Raw genomic sequence first — 23766 nt, 5'->3', positions numbered from 1 at the left:
TGCGGCTACTTCAGAGTTTCAGTGATCATCATGAGTAAGTGACTCTTGATTCAGCAAGCTTGGATCTGACTTCTCCTTTAAAGTTATGCTTGTAGTTTTAAAAATGTTTTGTCTGTCTTTCAGGAACAAATACCTCCTGTTGAACAGCCAGGAGCTAAATGAACTGAGTGCCATATCCATGAAGGCGAACATCCCGGAGGTGGAGGCTCTGGTCAACACAGACAGAAGCCTAGTGTGTGATGGGAAGAAGGGCCTCCTCACGCGCATCCTCACCGTCATGAAGAGGGAGCCTCCAGACTCGTCCTTCAGGTCTGCATCACGTAGGAAAAAGATCAAGACGCAGGAGATAAAGATGTTGATATTTTAAGGGTCTGCCTTCTTGAAAGAGTCAAAACTCCTCATATTGGATTACCAGTCTCTATGCACTTAAATTCTCAAGATTTGTCTCTTTAGTTCTGCTTTTTGTAGCTTTGCTCAAGCTTTGTGTTGCGTATGCAGGTTCTGGCAGGCGAGGGCAGTGGAAAGTTTTCTCAGAGGAGCCACTTCCTATGCAGACCAAATGTTCCTCCTGAAGAGGGGACTGCTAGAGGTGAAACTACAACCACAGATTGTTTTTCTCAACATCCACGAAGACGGTCTACACTTCACAGACCTGTCCTTGATTTTTGACTTCTCTCTAATGAATGGATGCTGACTTTCTGCTTCCATCCCTCGACAGCACATCCTGTTCTGCATCATAGACAGTGGGTGTACGTCTCGAGATGTCCTACAGAGCTACTTTGATCTGCTTGGAGAGCTCATGAAGTTCAACATTGATGCCTTCAAAAGATTCAACAAATATGTTAACACTCCCGAGAAGGTATAATTGTACACCTGATATGCTTTATAAAAAAGAAATGTATATGCTGGCCTGACAAAATAATAATGGTGGTTGATGAACATGGTGTAGTTTGATTTCTCTTCTGTAGTTTCAGACCTTCCTGACGCAGATCAACAGTTCTCTGGTGGACTCAAACATGCTGGTGCGCTGCATTGTCCTTTCATTGGACCGCTTTGAGAGCCAGACTGAAGATGTCAAAGGTAAACGGGGATGGAAAGTTTACATGTGTAGACTAGTTCATTAGAGACTATTCTAAAGAGAAGTTACAGAAGTCATTTCTTCATTTGAATTTATTGCTGAATTTTGAATAGTTGTTTCTGTTTTGTTTGAGCCCTTTGGGGAATTACATTTGATAAAGCATACATAAGTATAGATACATTTTGCTAAATGGTGTTTGAAAAACGTAAAATGCAGTGATTTGTGTAAAACATTCATCCAACCTATGTACTGGATAAATGTGAAAATGAATACAGTTTTAAATAAAGATTCATTTACATTAGTGCTGTGTCCACACTGAAAAGAGGACATTAAGCATTGATTCCTGTGTTCTGTATTTTTCCCAGTGGTGGAGGTACTTTCTGAGTGCTGCCTGCTGTCCTACATGGCCAGAGTTGAGAACAGGCTGTCCTTCCTTTTCCGACTGATCAACATCATCAACGTACAGACACTCACACAGGTCTCGTTTCACTTTCACTTTGTCACATGTATTCAAAGAAACCAAAAATTAGAAATGATTTGAATCACAAATCCAGCCAAATAAATTGAAGACTATTTTAATGTAAACTTAAAGTAATGTCAGCTACAATTAGCATTTAAATTTTTTTTTATGCAAAGTAGTTTATCACTTTTATTTGGTTCCTTTCTGCATCCGTCCCATCTCTTTTTTTCCCTGCAGGAGAATGTGAGCTGTTTAAACACCAGTTTGGTGATCTTGATGCTGGCCAGAAGAAAGGCTAAACTGCCCTTCTACCTCAACGCCCTGCGGGAGAAGGAGTATGCTGAGAAGTACCCGGGCTGCCTACTCAACAACTTCCACAACCTACTGCGCTTCTGGCAGCGCCACTACCTCAACAAGGACAAAGACAGCACCTGTCTGGAGAACGTGAGTAACTCTCACTCTTTCTTATACATAACTGATGCATCAGTAAATATCTTTATTTCACCAAAGTCTACACCTGCTACATTGCACAAGCAGCAAGTCAGTGTCCACTGCTCACGTTCAGTCACATAGTACTGTTTTAGGGCTTGAAACCAAGCATGTATAACTGGTTTAGACCTCCTGTATTGGTTAAAATGCAGGCAAAATTAATAAAAATTTTGCCCCCATTTTCATCAGATATTAATATGTATATTTTATATGGTGAGGCATACATGAATTACAAATCACTGGGCTCATACTACACATGTGTGTACATTGGCAAAGTGACTACATACAGTATACTTGAAATAGGTCTTAAAAGACAAATGCAACAAATTTTAACATACAGAAAATCCCAACATATAACAGATAAATGTTTATATCATTCGGTCTTATGGTGATGGTGGAGGAGAGCATTGTCTTATGTATTGATCAAAAAAATCTTCCATAGGTGTGAAACTGGGTTGAGATCTGGTGGCCGTAAAGACCGTAGCATTTTATTCAGGTCACTTTCATACTCGCCAAACAATTCTGTGCGCTCTGGTGCACTGAAGCATCTGCATTAGATATGTTTTTCCTTTCATTTGTCTGTAGTTGTTTGTTCAGTAACACAAGTAGTGGCGGATATTTACTGTTGTCATATATGTTCAGTTACTGTGATAGTATACTTTGTCCAGCCCCCTTGTACTGTACACCTGCTACAAATAGTATCTTATAACCAGTAATCCCAGTCACCTTAAAAATACATTTTATGGAGCTGTTATAATGTTTTAGTTTTTGAGTTGAATAAAACTCAAGTATGCCTGAAAGTAGTGCAGCTGACTGTGTGTAGGAATTGTAGCAGCTTCACTAAAGGTAAGGTAGTCTGCATTCCCTAATGGGGAAGTTTTCATACTTTTTGTATTCTTCAGCCTTACATTAAAGCTGCATTAACCTATATTCTGATATTGTCAATGAATCAAATGAATATCTGTAACGTGAAAGAGTTCTCTCATAGTGACAAACGCGCGTTATCATCCTCTCTGCAGTTCGCCTCAGCTCTGCGAAGCATTTTAGCTTGTTTCTGCTTGTTGATTTGGCTTTTACGGCCCATGACTTTGCTTTTGTTCACTCTCACCTCTTCAGTGTTTTGTTTTTTTCCCCAGCTGCAGCAGGCTAATGTTTCAGTAAAAAGCTCAGATAAATCCTCTGTGTGGTACTGGCCCAGCACCAAAGGGCAGACAGATAGTTAGGTAGCTGTGATTTGCCAGATATTTCTCAAGAGCTGGGTAGGACCAAAACATTCACCAGCTGGCCTGAAACATGAATGAATGTTAATGCTGCTCCACAACTGCTGGATGTGTAAATAGGCAACTGTTTGCTAACAAGTTGTGTATTTGCTCATTCTGCTGCCCTCATATGGCCAGAAATGTCACTCCATGCTTCAACGCCACCAGTGTTTGATAATATTTTCGTGTGTATGTGTATGTATGTATGTATACACAACCCAACCATTACATTATTGTTTGTAGCTTCAGGTTACATTGCTGTAAATGTTGGCACATGAAAACACAACAATCTTATATCGTTGATATAATCTCATTTACTGTTATTTGATGGTGAAATGATCAACTTAATATACAGATATTACCAGTAGACATCCAGGAATACAGCTGAGCCGTTTGCTCTGCTGAGCAAGCAAACTAGTGAAATTCCCCCAGAACTATCCCGTACACGAGAAATTGCGGCTTCTAACCTTTTCCACATACTGTGGAATCTAATTAAGAAGCTGCCCATAACGAACACTAAATCAAAATGAGTTTTATTGTGTAAAATCCTCTCTGGTTTCCCTCCTCAGAGCTCCTGTATCCCCTTCAGCTACTGGAAGGAGACGGTGTCAGTGCTGCTGGGCTCAGACAGGACTTCTCTGTGCGCCATAGCGAGCTACATTGATGAGCCCTTCATGGATCTGGACAGAGACCTGCTGGAAGATTGACCTCCAGTGTTGTGCACTCAGTGCGCTGGGGGTGGGACAGGGCAGAGGGTCACAGGGAGCATGGACACCTAAAGCTGGTGATGACTCCACTGAGCTGAGCCTTCCGGTTGCTTTGTGACTGCATTCTGGATGTAAAGACTCGCCTGTTTGCTGTCTGTACCTTCGCATGGAGGCCGTGATCACAGATGTGAGGGGACCTAATTTGCCTGGCTGTCACCTCCTCGCTAAGTTACCGTCCTCTTCTTCAAAGGAAGTAGGTGGAAACCTGTATGCCCACCCCAGATCGGCCACATCGTTTAACAGACAATAAAGGGACCTTGCAAAATGTCACCTGCATTGGTTGTTTGCTTTAGGTGACATTCAAATAGATCCTTTTATATAACCTACACAAAATTCTATGAAAAAAGATGTATGATTCAACAAATTATATGTAAGAAATATTCTTTTCACATGAAACCTGGTTTGAAAACAGCCACAGATTAAACAGTCAGACACCCAGATGTGCAGGTTGATGGTGCGTCACAGGACGGGCAGGAGTCACCGGCCTCACTCTCCACTACCTACCCGCTCTCTGACTTCATGCCACTCCACTGCCTGACCTGTGGGGGAAACTGGTGATATTAGACTTTTTGCAAGTGTCTTCTCAATGAACAGCATTTTCATTTAACCTGTGTTATTAGGTGGTTATTGTTGATTGGTGCTTTCTGGCTCTACTCAGCACATTTAGGTAGCTTGTGGGCCAGCTGACATGTTTCACAAATCACACGGGGCTCATCACCTACAACCAATCCACTCTTGTGGCTTCAGAAGCGTCACCCAGGGACTCGTGTCTTTACCAGGTTATTTTTGTTGATTTACTTTTGTCTTGTTGAAAACAATGCTTTTAGCTCTGGATAAACTGTAGAATAAAACATTGCACAGATTAAATTGTTTTTATTGTTATATTTGAACTCATTTGTTGATTTTAAAAATGTCTTTTGTTTTGTAACTGAATTTGTATCTGTGTTGTGAGAGATGCTTGGGGAAGAGAATAAACTATGCAGGCGCTAGAATTAAGATACCACTATTGTTCCAGTTCACTCAAAGTTTATGTGAGTTAACCTTCTGCCCAACGCCATCAGCATTGGTTTGAAGGTTTACCACTCTCTGGTTTCTGGTATTGATGTTGACTACAAGCTGACAATCTTTCTATGTGAAGACTCTTTTGCATGGCACCACTTGATCTTTAGTTTGCATAAAGATGAATAAGTGGGCTCAGCTATGTTGACGTGTCCACGGCCTGAATATGCAGCTGTTTTGTGGAAATGAAAGATACAGAGCTGAACAGATATTTGGTGTTTTAAATGAAACAGACCTAACCTGAGATAAGTACAAATAGATGAGCTACCTCATATTTTATCCCGACACCGTACAGATCAAACTACTAATGACAGGTGTACAGTTTTACTCCCAGCATGTTATGAGTCACAATACATGTTCATGTGAATGTATAAGGGCATTTCTACAGTTGGCCCCTGATGCCATGAGTTACTAGTGCTATGCCACCTTGGGATGCAACCACAAATGTCCTTTACACTTTGAAAGCCTTTTCTTTGCTTTAAAGCTAGTTAACCAGAAATGATTTTTTCTTTTTTTTTTTCTTTCTAGCTTTCGTTCAGCATGTCTTATATAGCTTGATGGGCGTGTGCACATACTTTAAATCAGTTCATCTTTTGTGCTTTGCAGTGACGTTAATGCAACTACACTTTACACGTGCTTCTGTGTCTCTGCGGGACTCCTGAGATAAATGAATTGGTTTCTTGATAACATGATGTGACTTGGACAAATTGTTAGCCATGTTGCATTCTTAGGACTGATCATGTGTTATCATTGATCCAAATCCCTTATATCACTCCACTCATCCACCATGGAAGTCCATGAGGCTGTTGGTTTAAAAACATGAATGTTGTGAGCGCTCTTCTGGAGCAACTATAATATCAATCTCTGAACCCTGATTTCTGTAGCTTTGTGATCTGAATTTCAGAGAGTGATCCTTCTGTATGATGAGAAATGGTTCTCAACAGTTGTGCTGTATGTGGCGTCATGCTCCTAGTAGGCCTTAAGACTTCATTAGTTTGTATAGGAAATGGTGAAATGTTAAACCCTGGGCCAGGAACATGCTGCGTAGTGTTAAATATAACACTATTTGGTTTTTATTTTAGATCCCTTATATTTTGACTTTGTTAACTGGCGACTTATGTAATGTTTGTCACAGTGAGGATATTACTAGACACATTGAGCCGGTTCAAAACTCAAATCAAATGATTGTCTCTCCTCACCAGGATCGATAAATTAGTTTTAGATAACAGCCCATCTTTATTTTTTCATTTGCATTTGAATAATGTATAAAATCTCACATGGTTGTGTTATAAATTCACCTCTGCACACTTCAGTCTTAATCTCTCACTAACCTTGTTAGACCATCAAACGGAAAAGATTCTTGTTTGGTTTCACTTTCTTCAGTACTACTTCTGTAACCAACTTTCACCCTCATGTTCCACCTCCTCTGATGCTAGTATTGAACTTAATTTTCCTGATTTAACAGCTGTTTGTCAGATTAATTATAATAAATTCTTCTTTAGACCTTCTTTGTGGGATTTCTATCTCTATCACATATTGACACTCGGGGGGGGGGGGAAACATCAAAACAGTCATATTTAAAGGTTTAAAAGTCTTTATTTGGGTACGTCTTCACAGTCAAGAACAGCTGTTGCAGCTGGTTGGCTGTGATATGTTTGGCCACAGCTTTCAGCCTCACCACATCACTCAGCAAGCTGAAATACACAAGACAGGGATGTTTATTAGCAACCACATACACAGTGTCATAGAGTTACTCATGACCGCACTAGAGATCACATGAGAGGTCATCTTCAACAGAGGATTACGTCCAGTCCCTTCTAAGATTAGTTCTTGTTATGAAGCCTGCTGGCTAATTTTAATAAACGCATCCAAAGGTCATACAGTTTGGCAGCATACTGTAAGATGAAATGCATTATGTATTAAATTTACCTACCTTGCTACCTTGGTCCCGGGTGCGCACCCGGAGCTTGTTGACCTGCGTTTCGGCCATGTCAGCCCTCTCCTCTGCGTCATCAAGCTCATGCTGGAGCTTCCTGTACTTGGACAGGTTGGCGTTTGCCTGCTCCTCCTGCAGAGAGGAGGAAACCAATAAAACCAGGTTCTTCAGTTATCTTTCCACTATTTGAACTGCTCCAGCTGTAGTTAATGATGTGGTTAAGATGATCATTTTCAAGTACAAACCACTGATGGTGGACTCACCGCTTCTTCAGTCTGTCTCTTGTAACTCTTCACCTTGGCCTGCAGCTTGTCGATGAGGTCCTGCAGACGGACCAGGTTCTTCTTGTCTTCCTCAGCCTGTACAAACAGCACAGGCAGTCTTACTATACTTTGTAGAATGAAAACATGCCAGTGTGCTCTGTGTGCAAACAGACTGGTGTTTACCTGGTAGGAGAGCTCTTTGATTCTCCTCTCATATTTGCGTACTCCCTTCTGATACTCTTGGCTCTTCTTTTGCTCAGATTCCAGTTCATTCTCCAATTCTTTGACCTAGCAGCACAATCCAGAAATGACAAGTCCACTCATTACAAACAAAACACATTACCCCATTACAAGGATTATCAGGTGCGTCATTTAATTTGTGAAATCTCTCACCCTGGCCTCCAGCTTCTGGACCTGCTTCTTGCCTCCCTTAAGGGCGATTTGCTCAGCCTCGTCCAGACGCATCTGCAGGTCCTTTATGGTCTGCTCCATGTTCTTCTTCATCCTCTCCAGATGGGCGCTGGTGTCCTGCTCCTTCTTCAGCTCCTCTGCCATCATGGCTGCCTACAAATTCAGAGCATCAGTGTTAAATGACCATTAAGTAATCTCTGACTGGACTGGAACCAACAGCAGCAACATCAACAGGCCTCTGCCACAGCTTACAGTGGACTGTATGGAAGACGTTACGTAAGCTGGTTAATTACAGCAGAGATCAAATTACAGAGTATTACAAACACAACAAAGGCTGGAAAGTCAACCAGATCACTATCAAACCTCCTGTAGATACATGTTGAGTTATTTAGTAGTGTAAATATCTTCTATTATGCACTTCATTTTGTTTTATTTTATCTTACATCAGTGATGGCCTTTTTGGCCTTCTCCTCTGCATTGCGGCACTCCTGCACAGCATCGTCCACTTCATTTGACAGCGTGGATAGATCACTCTCCAGTTTCTTCTTCTGGTGGATCAGTCCAGTGTTCTGGGGAAAAGGATCAGGATTAAAATGCCATTTTGTTTGTTTTCAAATGAGGTTTCTTTCATTTCTAAGACTGGTAACCACTCGCTGGGATTCAATGGAATCAGAGCAGCTGAACCAGAGCAACAAGTAGGCTAGAAAAGTATACTTTTGCAGAATATTCTCAGCTAACAACCAAAAAGACTCGCAAGCGTGGAAAATGACATACCGTCTTCATGCCCATCGACTGAAAGCAAATGACCATCCTTTGACAAGCACATTTATTTATTTGAAGTCAGTTTATTTATCACAAATGTATTGCAGGGTGGTTTTAAATCCCATCTTTCTACCTGAGAGTTCAACAGGTTGACTCTCTCGGTGGCCTCGAGCAGCTCATGCTCAGCTAGCTTGCGTGCCCGGTCGTTCTGCTCCAGGAGAGCCCTGAGTTCCTCCACCTCAGCAGCCAGCAGGTTGTTGCGCCGCTCTGTCACCGCCACCTGCTCCTTCAGCTCCTCGTTCTGGTGAATAGTCTCATCAAGCTCCAACTGAATGTCCTGGAGTCACAGATCGTGTAGAAGCAAAATATTTAATTAAACACTGTACATGTGAATCTGACACAACAGGAAAGCTCATGGACCGGCTGCTAGAGGACTCACCTTGATCTGAACCTGCAGGTTTCTCAGGAGTTTCTGGGACTCTGAGGCCTGCCGGTTGGCATGGCTCAGCTGCACCTCCATCTCATTCAGGTCGCCCTCCATCTTCTTTCTCAGGCGCACTGCCTCGTTGCGAGACTTGGCCTCTGCATCCAAGGTGGCCTGCATGGACTCCAGTGTTCTCTGGTGGTTACGGCTAAAAAGGTGAAAGACGTCACGGAGGGAAAGATTAGGTGGTGCCCGTTTGCATGGAGTGGTTGATGGGATAGAATCACGTTTCTGCTATAAAGAAGGACAAAAGTATCAGTTAATCTCACCGGAGGCTGTCAATTTCCTCATCCTTCTCCGCCAGCTTTCTGTCAACGTCAGCTTTGATCTGGTTAAGCTCCAGCTGGATGCGGAGAGTTTTGCTTTCTTCATGCTCCAGAGTGCCCTAAAACAGACAGAGCTTAATGCTTGAAGAAAAATATCCCAGACCACAAGAAGGAGAAAGTGAGAGAACTCAGCAAAACGCTCACTTCAGCTTCCTCCAGGGCAGCTTGAATCTCGCTTTTCTCCAGGTCCAGTCCCTTCTTTATTTTCTCCAACTCGTGGATGGTCTTTACTCCCTGACTGATTTGATCTGACAGGTCGGCGATTTCCTCTGAGGGAGCAGAGATAGAAAAGTTGTTCTGTATTATTTATAAATTCAAGGTAAAACTAATGCTTTGTTTTAATGCAACCTTCTAACAGGGTATTCATAATGTGAGCTACAAGGACAGGTACCTTGGAGGTTCTTGTTCTCCCTCTTGATGGTCTCCAGATGATCCAGGCTCTCCTCGTAGGAGTTCTTGAGTTTGAAGAGCTCTGTGCTCAGGCCGCGAGACTCTTTCTGAGAGGTCTCCAGCTCTGATTGGCACTCTTCATACTTCTGTCTCCACTCAGCCAGCACCTGGAGGAAACAATAAGATGCATTTTTGCACTGGAGCAAAAGTCAAGGGTTGGCCTTTTGTACATGATACCAGAACCCAATCCTACCAAGTGATCAGGTTACAAGACAGATTTCCTTGAGGACAGCAAAAACAATTCTCTGTAACAGTAGCCATCAGCTAATACCTTGTCAAAGTTGCGTTGCTTCTTGTCCAGGGCAGAGGCTGCGGCATTGGCACGCTCCAGATCAATAACCAGGTCCTCGATTTCTGTCTGGAGCCGGTGTTTAGTCTTCTCCAGGGAGGAGCACTTGGCATTGGAAGCCTCCACTGTCTCTTCAGCTTCTTGAAGACGTGCCACTAGCTTCTTCCTAATGAGACGCAAACACATTTGGCGCTCATGCATTCAAATGACCACTACGTACCACCTGATGCTGGAGGTGAAAAATACATCTCTCTCACTTGGCTTCCTCCAGCTCCTCAGTCCTCTGGATGGCGTCCGTTTCATACTTTGTCCTCCACTGAGCCACCTCAGCGTTTGCCTTGGACAGAGCTCTCTGCAGCTCAGCCTTGGCCTCCTGCTCCTCATCGTACTGCTCTCTCAGAAGGTCACAGTCGTGGCGAGATGACTGCAGCGCGTGGGCCAGAGCGTTCTTCCCCTATAGAGATTGATCGTGATGGTAGAGAGCAGTAAGTCAAACCGGAGGGGCTCTAAATTTCTGCAGAGGTCATTGTAAACAACAACCACTGGCTGATGCAGCGATAAGGAGCTGACCTTATTCTCCTCCTCCAGCTGTTTCTTGAGCTCCTCGACATTCTGGCTAAAGGAGTTCTTGGCACGCTGAAGCTGGGAGACCATGGCGTCCCGCTCTTCAAGCTTCCTGCTCAGCTCGCCTACATGGGTAGAAGAAAAAGGTTGTTACTAACCGGTCTGTGAAATCTGTTTGTGAGATTTATGATAAAATGAAAGTTCCTTACCACTCTCAGCTTGAGCACGGGCCCTTTGGGTGTTGGTTTCGTTGAGCTGCCTCTGCAGCTCTTCGACCTTTGCTTTAGCCTCGTTCATTTGGTCTTCATACAGACGACACATCTTCTCTGAAGTGGCCTGCAGAGAAGAGGTAAATTTCTTCAGGTTTGATCCCATACTACTTCTATCTTTCAGTGAGCTTATCTTCTTTTCTACTGCCTACCTTGCCCTTGGAGAGCTGCTCCACAGTAGAGGCCAGATCGTCGACCTCCATCTTGGCCTCGCTCCTCTCCTTCTCCAGCTTCTGCTTGACCCGCTGCAGACTGTCAATCTGCTCGCCCAGCTCTGCAACGCTGTCAGCGTGCTTCTTCCGCAAGGCTGCCGTGGTGGCCTCGTGGTGCAGCAGGGCTTCCTCCAGGTCTCGCCGCAGCTTCAGAAAATCCGCCTCTCTCTTCTTGTTCATCTCGATCTGGGCGGAGGTGGCCCCACCAGCCTCCTCCAGGCGCTCGCTCAGCTCCTCCAGCTCACGAGCCGCATCGCCACGCTGCTTCTCCACTTTGGCCCTGCAAGCCCGGTCAGCCTCCAGCTCCTCCTCCAGCTCCTCTGTACGAGCCTGGAGGAAAGCAATGGTAAGTTATTTCCTCAGAAATATGTTTCTTAACTGCTCTATTAGAGATTCAAATGCCAGTTTCTACCTGTAGCTCCTTTATCTTCTTCTGGAGCTGATTGACCAAGGCTTGCTCATCTTCAATCCTTGTGCTCATCTCATTCATTTCAAAGTCTTTCCTGGCAGAAAACAATTGGTACCACATTGTTGATCGTTAATTCAAACAGCAGGATGTCATTTTTTCCCCCTGTGAATATACAAAAATTCTCACTTTTTCAGCTTCTCTTCAAGTTGCTGCTTGTCATTCTCCAAGTCCATAACCGACTCCAGGGAGAGTTTCAGATCTCCCTCCAGCTTGCGTTTGACCCGTTCCAGGTCCATACGCAGCTTCTTCTCTTGTTCCAGTGAGCCCTCCAGCTGATTTGCAGTAGGAAGGTTGAAAAATGTTACACATAATGTACATGATGTGTCACCCCTGTGGAATAAATGATTTAAAGTATAATGTTTTCCTCTGATATTTTCAGACGATAAATAAACTTACATCATCGACTTGTTGCTCCAACTTTGCCTTGGCTTTGGTCAGAGTGTTGACTTTGTCTTCCTCTGCCTGCAGGTCATCCAGAGTCTGCTGGTGAGACTCCAGGAGAGCCTTCTTCTCTTTGGTCAGCTTCAGTATGGTTTCATCCAGAGCGGCCATCTCCTCAATCAGGTTCTTCACCTGCGAGCCAGAAGAGGAAAATATATTTGACATTTAAAAAACACATTATTTTTTATTCCCCCCCTTCATTGACAATCCACTAAATCTGCTGTGGATCTTTCTGTGGCTTCTTAGCACCCTCTGGAGGCAAGTCACTGCTCTCCTTTTCCAATTTTCTTACCTTGTTTTCAATGGCATGTTTCTCCTTTTCCACTTTAGCAAGAGTGATCTCTAGATCGTCAATGTCTTTCTTCAGCTCAGCACACTCGTCCTCGAGCTTGCGCTTTTTGGCGAGCACATTAGCGCTCATCTCCTCCTCGTCCTCAAGCCTCTCCATGATTTCTTTAACTTTGGCCTCCAGCTGGATCTTAGTTTTGATGAGAAGGTCGCAGCGTTCCTCGGCATCTGCAAGATTGTCCTGCTCCTATGGGAGACAGGAGAGAAAGAGTATGTGTTCAGTACATTCTCACACTACTACAGTGTCTGTCTTCCCAAAAGCAGAATGTGTGAAAACATTAGGACTACCACTTACTGCCTGCAGCTGAAGAGAGAGGTCATTCTTCTCTTGGTTCAGGCCGACCTGCCTCTCCTCCAGCTCTTTGCGCTTGACCTCCGATTTCTCCAGAGCCTCCTTCAACTTGGCCAGCTCCTCCTTCAGAGAGACCAGCTCTTTCTCAGTGGCGGCGCTCCTCAGTAGAGGCTTGATTTTAAAGAAGAGCTTCATCCAGGGCCAGTGCTTGACAGTGTTGAAGGCCCGGATGTTCCACTGGATGATCATTAGAGCCTCCCTGAAAACAAAATAGAAGGAGGGAATGGAAGAGTGGGGATTTTTTTTCTACCACTGAAATGTTTCTTGTCAGGTTGAAACAAATCTAAAATGGCACAGAGATCACTGATTCCCAATCAGATATGCTTGTACCCCAGGTATCCTGCAATTGTTAAGTGTGATGTGATGATTGTGGAGTACCTCAACTAATTTGAATTTTTTTTAATGGTTTGATTTAGAAATATATTTCCACATATTGACACTGAAACGTCCTGAACAGCATTGACTGTCCGTGAAAAGTCTAGTTAACATAGATAAATGGTTGAAAATAGCTAAAAGCAATAAATAGTTAGCTAATAGGATAAATGCAGTGCTAAAGGTAGCTGATTATGGGTTGAAATATTTAGCTAAAAAGGTACAGTATGCCACAATGATTGAAATACATGGTTGAAATATTTAGCTTTTGCCACCAAACCAACCTAAACAGGACAGTTCAGTTGTATGAAAAAAAGATTGTAACAATATCCACTTTTATATAGTTAATAAATGTTAAACAAATTTCCAGTTTAAATACAAATGAATGATTTATTTAGACCATGATCGGTGATTGTGTCGATAGAGCTCATCTGACCCGGCTGTGGGGTTACATCAGACACACAAGGATGGGGAGCACGGGGATCACATGGTGCTTTAAAAGCGGTAGAAGTCAAGTTCAGATCAAGTGAAGAGAAGAAGGTCAAAAAGTTTTATCCTGGACTTCCCCGTCTATTTATCTTCTCCTTGGCACTTAATTTTTGGCACTAATCCTGCAACTATCCACTCCCTTGTATCTAATCATACACAGAGGGATGCGACATGAAATCATACACCTAATGCTGTTTTTGATGTTTCATGACTCGGACCAAACTGGGTTACCAGATTGATTTAGTCTCAGTAGAACGGCGTCTCACAGGCCTAAATATGGACCCAGAGCAGACTGGTCAAGGACTTCCTGTCAGTGTTTAGAGGGTGAGTTTGAGTGAGCGTGCACATGCCGGGGTGGGAGGTGAGTGAATGAGGGTGGAGGGAGCTGATTGCATTTTTGACATGACTCCATGCCGGGTGCCTCTCAAAGGTGAGCGTCTGTGTTTATTTAGAAACCAAAGACCTCTGTCCAATGGCCGACTTTAATCCTCTGTCACCGGCCACATATCCCACCAATGCACTCACTTAGAAGTACAGGCGCCGTGGACAAAAGGGGCCAGGGGCCATCGGGCACGGAGGGGGCCGGGGTTTGTATTTTTAGGGAGGGCCCGAGCAGCTGCCACTTGACACATGTCGCCACCTGGCTCTGAGGACACCGTCAGCATTGTTTAAATTACAGAGAGTGGATGGAGAGAATGGCCTGAGACCTGCGAGAGGGGTGCGTTTGTGTGTGATGGGGGGGGGGGCAATGAGGCCCCCATTAACAGTAGGGCCACACACATGCCTGGTAACCATACAAGGGCACGCACACGCCTCACACACGCCGATAACACTGCCCTTGCATGCCATGCATACCAGAGCGAGGGAGTGAACACTAAGGTATAGTGTATCACAGGCTGAAAGGCTCGCAGCTGATCGTGTTGCTAGAAGCAACTGTTGGGGGAGGTTTGTCCTCAAGTCCTCACCTTCCTGTGAGGTATTTAGCTCAAAGGCTTTCCTGTACCTTTGAATACATTTTACATTGATTCAGGTTCACAAAATGGTTTGTTATTGCTAATGGTTTTTACCTCCTTTCCATCATCTTCTGCAGCTCCATCCTCATGATTTTGCCACGAGCGGCTGCCTGCATCAATGTCAGGACTTTGGCCAAACGCTCGTCCCTCATCTCCTCGAGGTGACCCAGCAGGCCTGCCTTGAAGAACACCTACATGAAGCCATTGGTGGAAGTTGTAAAATAGTTAAGGAGCTCAGGCTCGGTTTCCTTTTTAAAAATTAAAAACTCCTAACCAAAAATAATGTAATGAAATCCTGAAAACTGAGAATCCATCACATAAGATCCAGAGAAGACTTTAGATTTATTAAAAAACTTTAAAAAAAGACCATCACACAGTGTTTCCGATTTGTAATAGGTTTTAATAACCACATGGGGTGTGTTGGCTGATTATTTTACCATTCATGCGGCATTATGCTCCTACCTTTGTGTGTCCAAATCTATACTGGTTGTGGTCGATATCCAGGGAGGCCAGCAGCTTCTCTGCAGCTTTCCTGCTGTCCACAAACTTATCATCTGGGATTGCATGGGGGTTCAGGATGCGGTAGCTGGATGAATTAATATAAGATTTCAGGACTTATTTTCACTGTGACTCAAAGTCCATGCCCTGATATCCAAAAAGAATGTGATCTGTACCGCTGTTTGAATTCAGCATAGAGCAGGCGGTTGGGAAAGCCCTTTCTGCAGATCCTGATGCCTTCCAGCACACCGTTGCAGCGCAGCTGGTGCAGCACCAGGAATGGATCCATGATCCCTGCGGGGGAACAGGTTACCAACATGAGCCTAGTCCCATTTGTTTGGCTCCTGATGATATGTGATGATTGCGCTATATGTTACCTGGAGTCTTGGTCTCATTAGGGATGATGCAGCGAACAAAATGAGGCTGGGTGCTGCGGAGGTTGGTCATCAGCTTATTCAGATTTTCCTGGAGGAAAAGGAGAAACACAGCGAAATCAAGTCTTTTGGATGAGTGAATAAAAATACCCACAATTGAAACAGCACTCATTGCAGAAAATAACAACAAACACTTCATGTAAAACGTTATATTCTGCAGGATGTGTGTGGAATCCTTGATGTAAAGGAGAGAGGAGCCAGCACAGACTTAAAGTGATGTTCATGTGAACATTGCCCTAAACATCACTGCAAGTCTTAACTGCCGCCGTCCCAGCTGTCCAGTGATGCCCACAATTTCTCACACAAAACACTGAAAGCTATTTGGAAAAAAATCTCTGCCTACATTCAACCGCATCAGTAATAGCCCATTTTCACCTGCGGTGCCATTCTCACCTTGTGAAGCTGAGACACAGTCTGGAAAGAGGCTGCCTTCTTCCTCTTTTCTTTACTGCCAGGCTTGGGGTCGGGCACTGCGAGGTAATTAGCAGAGTGATTAATTTTACCACCTTAAGGTGCTCCCTATATGCTATGGTCCTCTACCAGAATCCCGTTTACTGTACCTGTGTCTGAGCTGACGTAATTCTCATACAGAGAAGCGAGCAGCTTGTTGGAGGACTTCCGGAAACAGGCTACCACCGTTTCATTCAGTGGGTCTTTGTTTTTGTCCAGCCAGCCAATAATATTATACGGTACCTGTAAAAAAAACCAGCAGGGACATCCAAATGACTGAATTCTGTATGTAATAATTAATGATGTAAAACTGTCCAACAGGTTTATTGGGAACACACTTACCACTCCGGCATAGTGTACCAGCTCAAAATGGGCCTCGTACTTCCGTTTCTTGTCTGGCCGTGGCTTTTGGAAATTAGGCGACTTGCCGATGTGATTATCATACATCTTGGCTTTAAAGCTGTTGTCTGTGGCCTTTGGGAACATGCACTCCTCTTCGAGGATGGACATGATGCCCAGCGGCTGGAGGGAGGGCAGAGTGTTAGTCTAACACTCATTTCCAATTAAACTTGATCTATTCTGGATAAAACGCTTTGTTTACCTTTTCAATGAGATCAATGCAAGCTTGAAGGTCCAGCCCGAAGTCAATAAAGGTCCATTCGATGCCCTCCCTCTTGTACTCCTCCTGCTCCAGGATGAACATGTGGTGGTTGAAAAACTGCTGCAGTTTCTCATTTGTGAAGTTGATGCACAGCTGCTCAAAGCTGTTGAGCTGCAATGAAAGAGGAACAGGTGTTCAGGGGGAGCATTAGAAGTGAACAGCATGAAAAACACAGTGCGGAGAATCATCCTGCAGTAGAGCCAATTCATCACAATAAGAAAGAATGAGGCACAAAAACAGCACCTGTTGATTTTCAGCCAAAATATGACGATAGAAACAGAAAACCAGTGTGATGGTTGCAGTTTTTAATGAATTGAAATTTAATCTGGATCAACTTACTTCAAAGATCTCAAACCCAGCGATGTCCAGGACCCCTATGAAGTACTGGCGAGGCAAGGAGGTGTACAGGGTCCGGTTAATCCGTCCCACGAGCCATTTGAACATACGGTCATATGTGGCTTTGGCCAGAGCACCAACAGCGTAGTTAACCTATCGTACCCACACACACACACAGAGGAGGAATACAGCTGTCATTCACGTTAGCCTCTGTTGCTTGGATACCAGATTCTAGTGTGTATGGAGTGGCGAGCTTATGTCAGCGTACTACTCGTCCAGCAGTATGAAGTGAAGCTTTGTACCACAGTTGAGCTTTTATATATCTGATGTATCAGATTTGTTGTTCAAATGTCAACACTCATATTACAGAAAAATTAGCTCATTCGTTGTCTTTCAGATTATTAAAATAATGAAACAAAACACAGAGAGAGAATCTCCTCACCTGTTCGACATTCTGTCCCTTCACCACATACTCATTCCCCACCTTCACCCTTGGGTGGAGGAGGCCCTTGATGAGGTCAGCTGAACTGACTCCCATCAGGTATGAGGCCTTGTCTGCACCTGGTGACCAAATGGGACAAAAATCACAATCTTGCTTCCAAAGTCAAATGGTTGTTTTTGTGCCACGTGTCTTGTTACTGGCTCTCACTTTCAGTGCCGTCAGCCTCCGCCTGCTCCTCACGCTGCTTCTGCTTGAATTTCATGTTGCCAAAGTGCATGATGGCTCCCACTATTTTATAGCAGCCATACTTCTCATCGGGCAGGAAGCCGAGGATGTCCATGGCATGCTGTAAAGAAGCCGGAAAAAGCAAATCTGCTCAATGTGCTGTGTTAAAATGTAGCGGAATTTCTGTTCGTGTGGGAAAAATAAAAACACTTACATCAGTGGCCATCAGCTCCTCTCCGTCATCCATGTTCTCCACAGTGGTCACGCCCTGGGAGCAGAAGTGGTAGTCGTACGGGTTGGAGGACACCAGCAGCATGTCTGAACAAAGAGTTTACAGGATCACATCACAGTCCCGCAGTGGTTCATGAAAAAATAAATAAATAAAAGTCACAAAGCAGCCAGAATGACTAACCTAAAAGTTCTGGTTTCTTCTGAGACATGATCTGGTAGTAGATGTGGTAGCTCCTCTCACCAGGCTGCTGAAATATAACCCTGGATTTTTCCAGAAGATCTGAAGGACAGACAATAGAGCGTAACATGTTCATAGTAGAAGTGAAGCAAGAAGAGAAACATGATGATTTATACCATGTTTGACCATTAACTCACATATATCAATATCAGCCGAGGCTAGTTTGCCAGTAGGTCCAAAGTGGATCCTGATGAACTTTCCCTGTGGGAAAATGTATCTAATGTCTTTTAAATGCTCCAGCGGGAATATCAAACTCACACTGTATACTATAGACAGGGAATTATGCAGGTACTCACAAAACGGGAGGAGTTGTCATTCCTTAGCGTTTTGGCGTTCCCAAACGCCTCCATGGCAGGGTTTGCCTCAATGATCTGATCCTCCAGAGTGCCCTGGGAGAGAAATTTAAAGTAAAATGTAAATATGCACTGTCACATTATTATTTACAATTTACAGTTTTAAATCATTGTTAAACATAATGTAGCTGAGTTGTCGTCTCCTCCAACTTAAACTCACCCCGGTTTTAGTGGCAGGACCTTGCTGCAAAAGAAAAAGGTGAGAAGGTATCATATCATATTAAGCATGATCAAAAATTATTTTACAACCAAAGGGGAACATCATAACCAACTGGAAAATTAGATACTGGTTGTTAAAGCTGTGGTAAAAACCAATGGCGATCTTGTTTTATAGAATGAAGTGTGGTGAACGCAGGGGAGAGATAGGTTGGAAAAATGAACATACACAGAAAAGTCAAAACCAAAACTCAAAGCAAAGGGGAAGATAATGGAAAATTTGGAGCAGAAAAAATGGAAATGAAAAAGAAAAATAGTTTAAAAATCAATAAGAAAGCCGAGTAAATTGGCTGGAAAGGGCAACACAACAAATTAGGGTGAAGACGCACACATGAATGTAATCAGTTCTCACATTCACCATTTTGACAGTGAGGAAAATGTATGGACACAGTTTAAAGGGAAGGATTCCTGGGACCACAAAAAATGAAGAAAACAAAAATAAAATGCAGCAATTAAAAGCTGGGAAACAAAAATATGGGTTGCCACATCAGCCTTACTCCTTTTTTGGCAGGTGTGTCCCCAAGAGCTGCCACAATGGCAAAATACTGAATGACACGTTTCGTGTTGACAGTTTTGCCAGCACCGGATTCTCCGCTATAGGAGTGTGAAAAATAACAAAGTATACATACAACAGGTAAAAACTGGTCACAAAACTGGTGATGGTCGTGTAAATCAAAATCACTACACTGCATGTCACAAAGCCGAAAGAAAAAGAAAAAAAAGAGGAGGTATAGATTTCAGTGAAAACCAAAAATGGAAGAAAAAATATCAAATCTTTAAAGTGGCTGTGTGTGTGGACAGTCTATATGTTACAGTTACATGCCGTCTGGCTCTTCACATGAAACAAAAAACAAAAACTATATTAATTTGAAGCACTTACGTGATGAGCATGGACTGGTTCTCACGATCTGATGAAGAAAAAATAACACAGGGCTCGTTACAAACATATGACTGAGTATGTGCGTTTATATTTGGTGTGTGTATCAGTGCACATGTACTTGTGTGTATTGTATGTTGTTATAATATTGTATGGGTTGATGTATGGGTTCACTCACTGCGCAGCATGTCATTATATGCATTGTCTGCAATGGAGTAGATGTGTGGCGGCGCCTCAGAGCGGCGTTTGCCTTTGTAGGCGGCGACCACAGGGGCTGTGTAGACTGGCAGCCATTTGTATGGATTCACAGTCACACAGAAGAGCCCGGAGTAGGTCTGAGGGAACAGGTCATGAAACAATAATAACTCACTATGATACAGCCCCTGTAACCAAAATGACCAGCTCTGCTACTGACAGGTTGACACTGCTCAAGCTCACAGTTGTAATCTGGATAATCATGTCTCTTAAGGGAATGTGGAAACATGGGAGCGGGGAATACTATCAGTCCATAATGGGATACTCACATAGATCATCCAGGCAGAGTAGCGTCTGCGCAGGTTGTACAGCACGGAGGCCTCGTTGAGGTGTGTCAGCATGGCCATGTCTTCAATCATGTCAAACTTAGGAGGGTTCATCTGCTGGATGTCACAGTCCTTCACTGACAGGGTCTAAAGGGATGGACGCAGGCAGACATGAGGAGGGGAACATGGGACTCAACTGTGCATATAGTGTTAAAAAAGAGGTGTCTAATAGTTTAGGTTTTCATTCATGACTGCATACAGAGGGATGATCACTTACCTTCCCATCTTTGGTTTCAACAATGACTTTGTCACCGCTGAGCTCCTTGATCTCAATCTCAATGTACGCCTCTTTTTCATCAGGGACCCAGGCTCGCTTCTTACCTAACAGTACAGAAGAGGGTGTGCATTGAAAATCTCTCTAAAATACAAATGTTGGTGGAGACAATAAAAAATTAAATTATTAAGAAAGTACAGCAAGTCATCACTAACTAAACGTCAGTCAAATTAATCTGTGGCAAAATTCTCTACTCAACAAGTGTGTTACTGAAAAGTCATTTAAAACTTTATATAGCACCTTTCAAAAAAACATTTATCACAAATGGAGTATTGTAACATTGTAACCTTTTGCTTTCAAAAACAGTTAGGTGATAGTGTTTCATTTTTTCCAAGAATAAATTATCTATATAGTAATATTATTTATACAAATTTTACCATGTTTCCACTTGCTCAACAATTGAAACTGCAAAGACACTGGAGAATCTCCCAACATGGGCTGAAAATTTGCCTAATTTAAAAACAGACACGAATTTCAAATTGAATCGAAAGTGAATTAATTTCTGAGATCCATATTTTGAATGTGATTTGCCCTACAAGGTTCCGTTTCTTTGAACTATCCTTATTAGGCCTACCATCAGAAGCCACGGTGTGCGCCGCCAGCAGCTCCAGGTCAGATTTGCGTAAAAACGGTGCAGCCTCCCCGAACTCCTTCGTGTCAAAGCGAGACATGGTGGCAGCTCCTCGCCGGCTCCCAAAAACCCGGACGCACCAGAGACACAGACGAGGTGGGGAATTCCTTTAGTGAGAAAACAAAGCTTTGCGTTAGGGTCAGTAGTTCTTTATATATTAAAGCTGTTTGTGTTACTTCAGCCTTCCATTATTGATGAAAACAATATGTGGCCATGAAACCACTGCTTGCGCGTCAAGAGCGCAAATCCACTATCACCAAACGAGAACGAAACTGTGGAAACGTGTGCCGCGTTAACTGACATGTGCCCGTGAAGGTAAACAGTATTAAAAATGTAACTATTACTCTACAAGACGCTTTAAAGGGGTGCCAACCCGCGCGTAAAATGCGTAATGCACAACCTACCAATAAAAAGTTGTCCACTGACCTCAGGACGACCACAACGAAATAACTGCTTGGTGAGATGTGCCTTCCTTTATACCGTGTTTCCCAAGGTCATGGTCAGTGGACATTTGTCCCTCATTAGCATATGCCACCTCCTCCGACGCCTATTGGTGCTGACCGCCTGTCTCAATTGACACAAAAGGAAAGCTACGTTTTTGTCATAGCGCTAAACCCAAGCCGGCTATTTTTGTATCCCAGTTATTTTATGCACTGTACACACTGCGAGGGAGTGGGAGAGAGTTGCATTAGGAGCATCCCTGTAGGGTGGAATTTTTTCACTCTGTAGATTTTGAAGGGCAGTGCATCATTGCCTCGACCAGGACAGCGATTTGTGTCCACACCTAGAAACATAAACTGGAAATTTAAGGGAATATTCTCAGGGAAAAAAGCTAACTAAAATAATATGCATGGGATATTAAAATTATAGTTACCGGCAGTAGTCTTAAGAACATATCACACATTTAGTAATTGCTTTTATTAACTCTCAGCCTCCTGAAATGGACTCTTCCCACTTTAGGTGACTGTGATGCTTATGAACTCAGGTTGGCCTCTAAGTAATAGCCCTGCTGCTTTTTGTGCTGTTAAGTGCCAACAGGGATGTTTGCTATTGTGTGTGGCCACAGAGGATGCAACCTTAGAAGAGATTATTTCAGGAGCTGTGTGGCATTAAACACGCTACTATAAATACACAACATTATATTAATAGAGAGAAACATGGCGCACGGCTCCTACCACACAATAAAGCGCCTCAGACAAATTTTAAAGCAATAAACATGAGTGACGACTCATCCAAGAGATGTGGTGAAATGTTCTAAATGTAACTTCAGTTTTTCAGATTGTTTCTACGACGCTGTAGCCAGCATGGTCCAGAGATTTAGCACCTTGGGCCTCAGATGAAAATGTGAAGTATCTTGGTAACTAATCACTGACAGCACAGTGCGTTATACTGTCACACGTAACCTCTGTAATTTTGTATGTCCAGTAATTCTGGCATAAGCACTGCCCCTCTCACACTCTGGCTCCACCAGATCTGACCTTCAGAGCAAGGGGAGAGGTTGGTGCCTGGTATGAGAGCAGGGTGACAGTGCAGCACAGAGGGGGAGGGAAAGAGGACCACAGTTTCTCAGAATAGACAAAGCCAGAGTCCAGCATTCCTGATAGGGAGATTGACTGTTAGCTGTTGGCTGTGTCGAATTCTGCAAAAGCCTTGTAGATAAGCCGAAGACGGTCATCTGCTGCCAACCGAGACACTGTAACTTTTACAAACCCTAAGAGGCGATGGGCCTGCTTGTTTGCTCTATTTTCTCCCAACACACACAGAAAAAGACAAACTCCTAAATCGATGTCTTGACTTGAGGGGCGGCCATCTTTGTTGATGCCGCTATCTGTTGCTGTGGCAGACTGAGAGGTGTTGCCGTGATGGCTCAAACTTTCTTGGGCATCAGTTAGATAGAGCGGGCCGGAGCTATTCTGGGACAAGGGGCTCTTTAGAGAGGCAGAGGCTGGTTTATGTACTATGTCACTTGCTGCACCATTTGAAAAGCTGGCATGCTGATAACACATGAGGAGGAGATGAATCCCAAAGTCCCCAGAGCTGCTGGCTTTAAATAAGTCCACATACTCCGGCACGTAAACACACACACACACACAAACACATAGTAAAGTGCATGCACTGTTAGCGTAGTCCCCCAGCACATCTATCTGCACTGCTATACTGCAGCCTTCTGCGACAGCTGACTTCTCAGAGCAACAGCTCTCCTTACGTCCCCTGTGTTCCTCAAAATCATTTAGACCCTAATGTGGCCAGGCCCATTAATGCTCATGTGTTGATTATTCGACATTTGTGTAGCTTTGAATTTCCTTCCCAATCTGACACCCAGCTGTAGGCCTCAGCCCTAAAATTCTGGGACTGGAGTCCTCAGTTCATTCTGGGGAATTGGCCAGCCGACAGTTTGGTGATGTGTGAGTGAGGAGCCGACATTTTGGGCATCAAGACTTGATCTGGGGGTCGGTCACAGTTGTTTTAGATCATCATGCACTGAATGCCAGCGGGCTTAGGCAGTGAGATGGAGAGAGATTGGGAATTATGACTGCAGTCATTCTCAGCAGTGTTTAATCGCACACGACACAGTCGCGTCTCTCTCCATGTTCTGCTCCTGCACAGGTGGGACTGATCATCAGAAACAATGCTGTCAGAATCGCTATACACAGTGTTACTTCTCTAAAATGGAAATCCTAATATTATATTGTTCTTTTCAGTTGTTTACTCGTAATTTAAAGCTATTTAAGATGAATTTCTTGCCTCATGAAAAAA

The 23766-nt window shown here is 43.6% G+C and overlaps 2 protein-coding genes across 4 annotated transcripts; one reads left to right on the top strand and one right to left on the bottom strand.

The window, feature by feature from the left end:
- LOC119901566 (short transient receptor potential channel 4-associated protein-like) lies at positions 1–5054 on the top strand (the record flags this gene model as incomplete). The annotated part of the gene is given in 8 exon segments (XM_038717144.1): positions 1–34; positions 124–309; positions 499–589; positions 719–859; positions 969–1080; positions 1444–1556; positions 1776–1982; positions 3856–5054. Coding segments are annotated over 8 exon segments (1022 nt in total), but the record flags the coding sequence as incomplete, so codon positions are not given.
- A 1634-nt stretch (positions 5055–6688) lies between these two features.
- Positions 6689–21459, bottom strand: LOC119901565 (myosin-7-like). 3 transcript variants are annotated; one of them, XM_038717143.1, is made up of 43 exons: positions 21414–21459; positions 20953–21116; positions 20322–20425; positions 20048–20191; positions 19702–19858; positions 19527–19554; positions 19144–19240; positions 18591–18614; positions 18374–18466; positions 18215–18278; positions 18021–18119; positions 17823–17926; positions 17591–17729; positions 17384–17502; positions 16945–17094; positions 16546–16716; positions 16287–16466; positions 16055–16187; positions 15888–15964; positions 15438–15525; positions 15237–15354; positions 15025–15148; positions 14617–14753; positions 12632–12887; positions 12281–12523; positions 11944–12120; positions 11674–11819; positions 11491–11581; positions 11019–11408; positions 10807–10933; positions 10604–10722; positions 10291–10487; positions 10016–10199; positions 9686–9851; positions 9439–9563; positions 9238–9353; positions 8924–9116; positions 8618–8821; positions 8166–8291; positions 7705–7875; positions 7495–7599; positions 7312–7407; positions 6823–7180 (listed from the first exon to the last, which is right to left on the bottom strand). In XM_038717143.1, the coding sequence occupies exons 2-43, from the start codon at positions 21047–21049 to the stop codon at positions 7025–7027; spliced, it is 5835 nt and encodes a 1944-aa protein (XP_038573071.1). In that variant the 5' UTR covers positions 21050–21116; positions 21414–21459; the 3' UTR covers positions 6823–7024. The 3 variants fall into 3 exon arrangements, with proteins under 3 accessions (XP_038573070.1, XP_038573069.1, XP_038573071.1); XM_038717142.1 differs by lacking the exons at positions 19144–19240; positions 20048–20191; positions 20322–20425; positions 20953–21116; positions 21414–21459 and adding an exon at positions 6689–6806 and having other exon boundaries at positions 7046–7180; positions 19702–19785; XM_038717141.1 differs by lacking the exons at positions 19527–19554; positions 19702–19858; positions 20048–20191; ... (1 more) ...; positions 20953–21116; positions 21414–21459 and adding an exon at positions 6689–6806 and having other exon boundaries at positions 7046–7180; positions 7312–7599; positions 19144–19493.
- Positions 21460–23766: the final 2307 nt, after the last annotated feature.

The sequence above is a fragment of the Micropterus salmoides genome, unplaced genomic scaffold, assembly GCF_014851395.1.
Source record: "Micropterus salmoides isolate LMB-PRFRI ecotype aquatic unplaced genomic scaffold, ASM1485139v1 Ms_hic_scaffold_138, whole genome shotgun sequence".
NCBI lineage: Eukaryota > Metazoa > Chordata > Actinopteri > Centrarchiformes > Centrarchidae > Micropterus > Micropterus salmoides.
The sequence above is the reverse complement of the archived record's forward strand: the minus strand, read 5'-3'. Positions and strand labels throughout refer to the sequence as shown.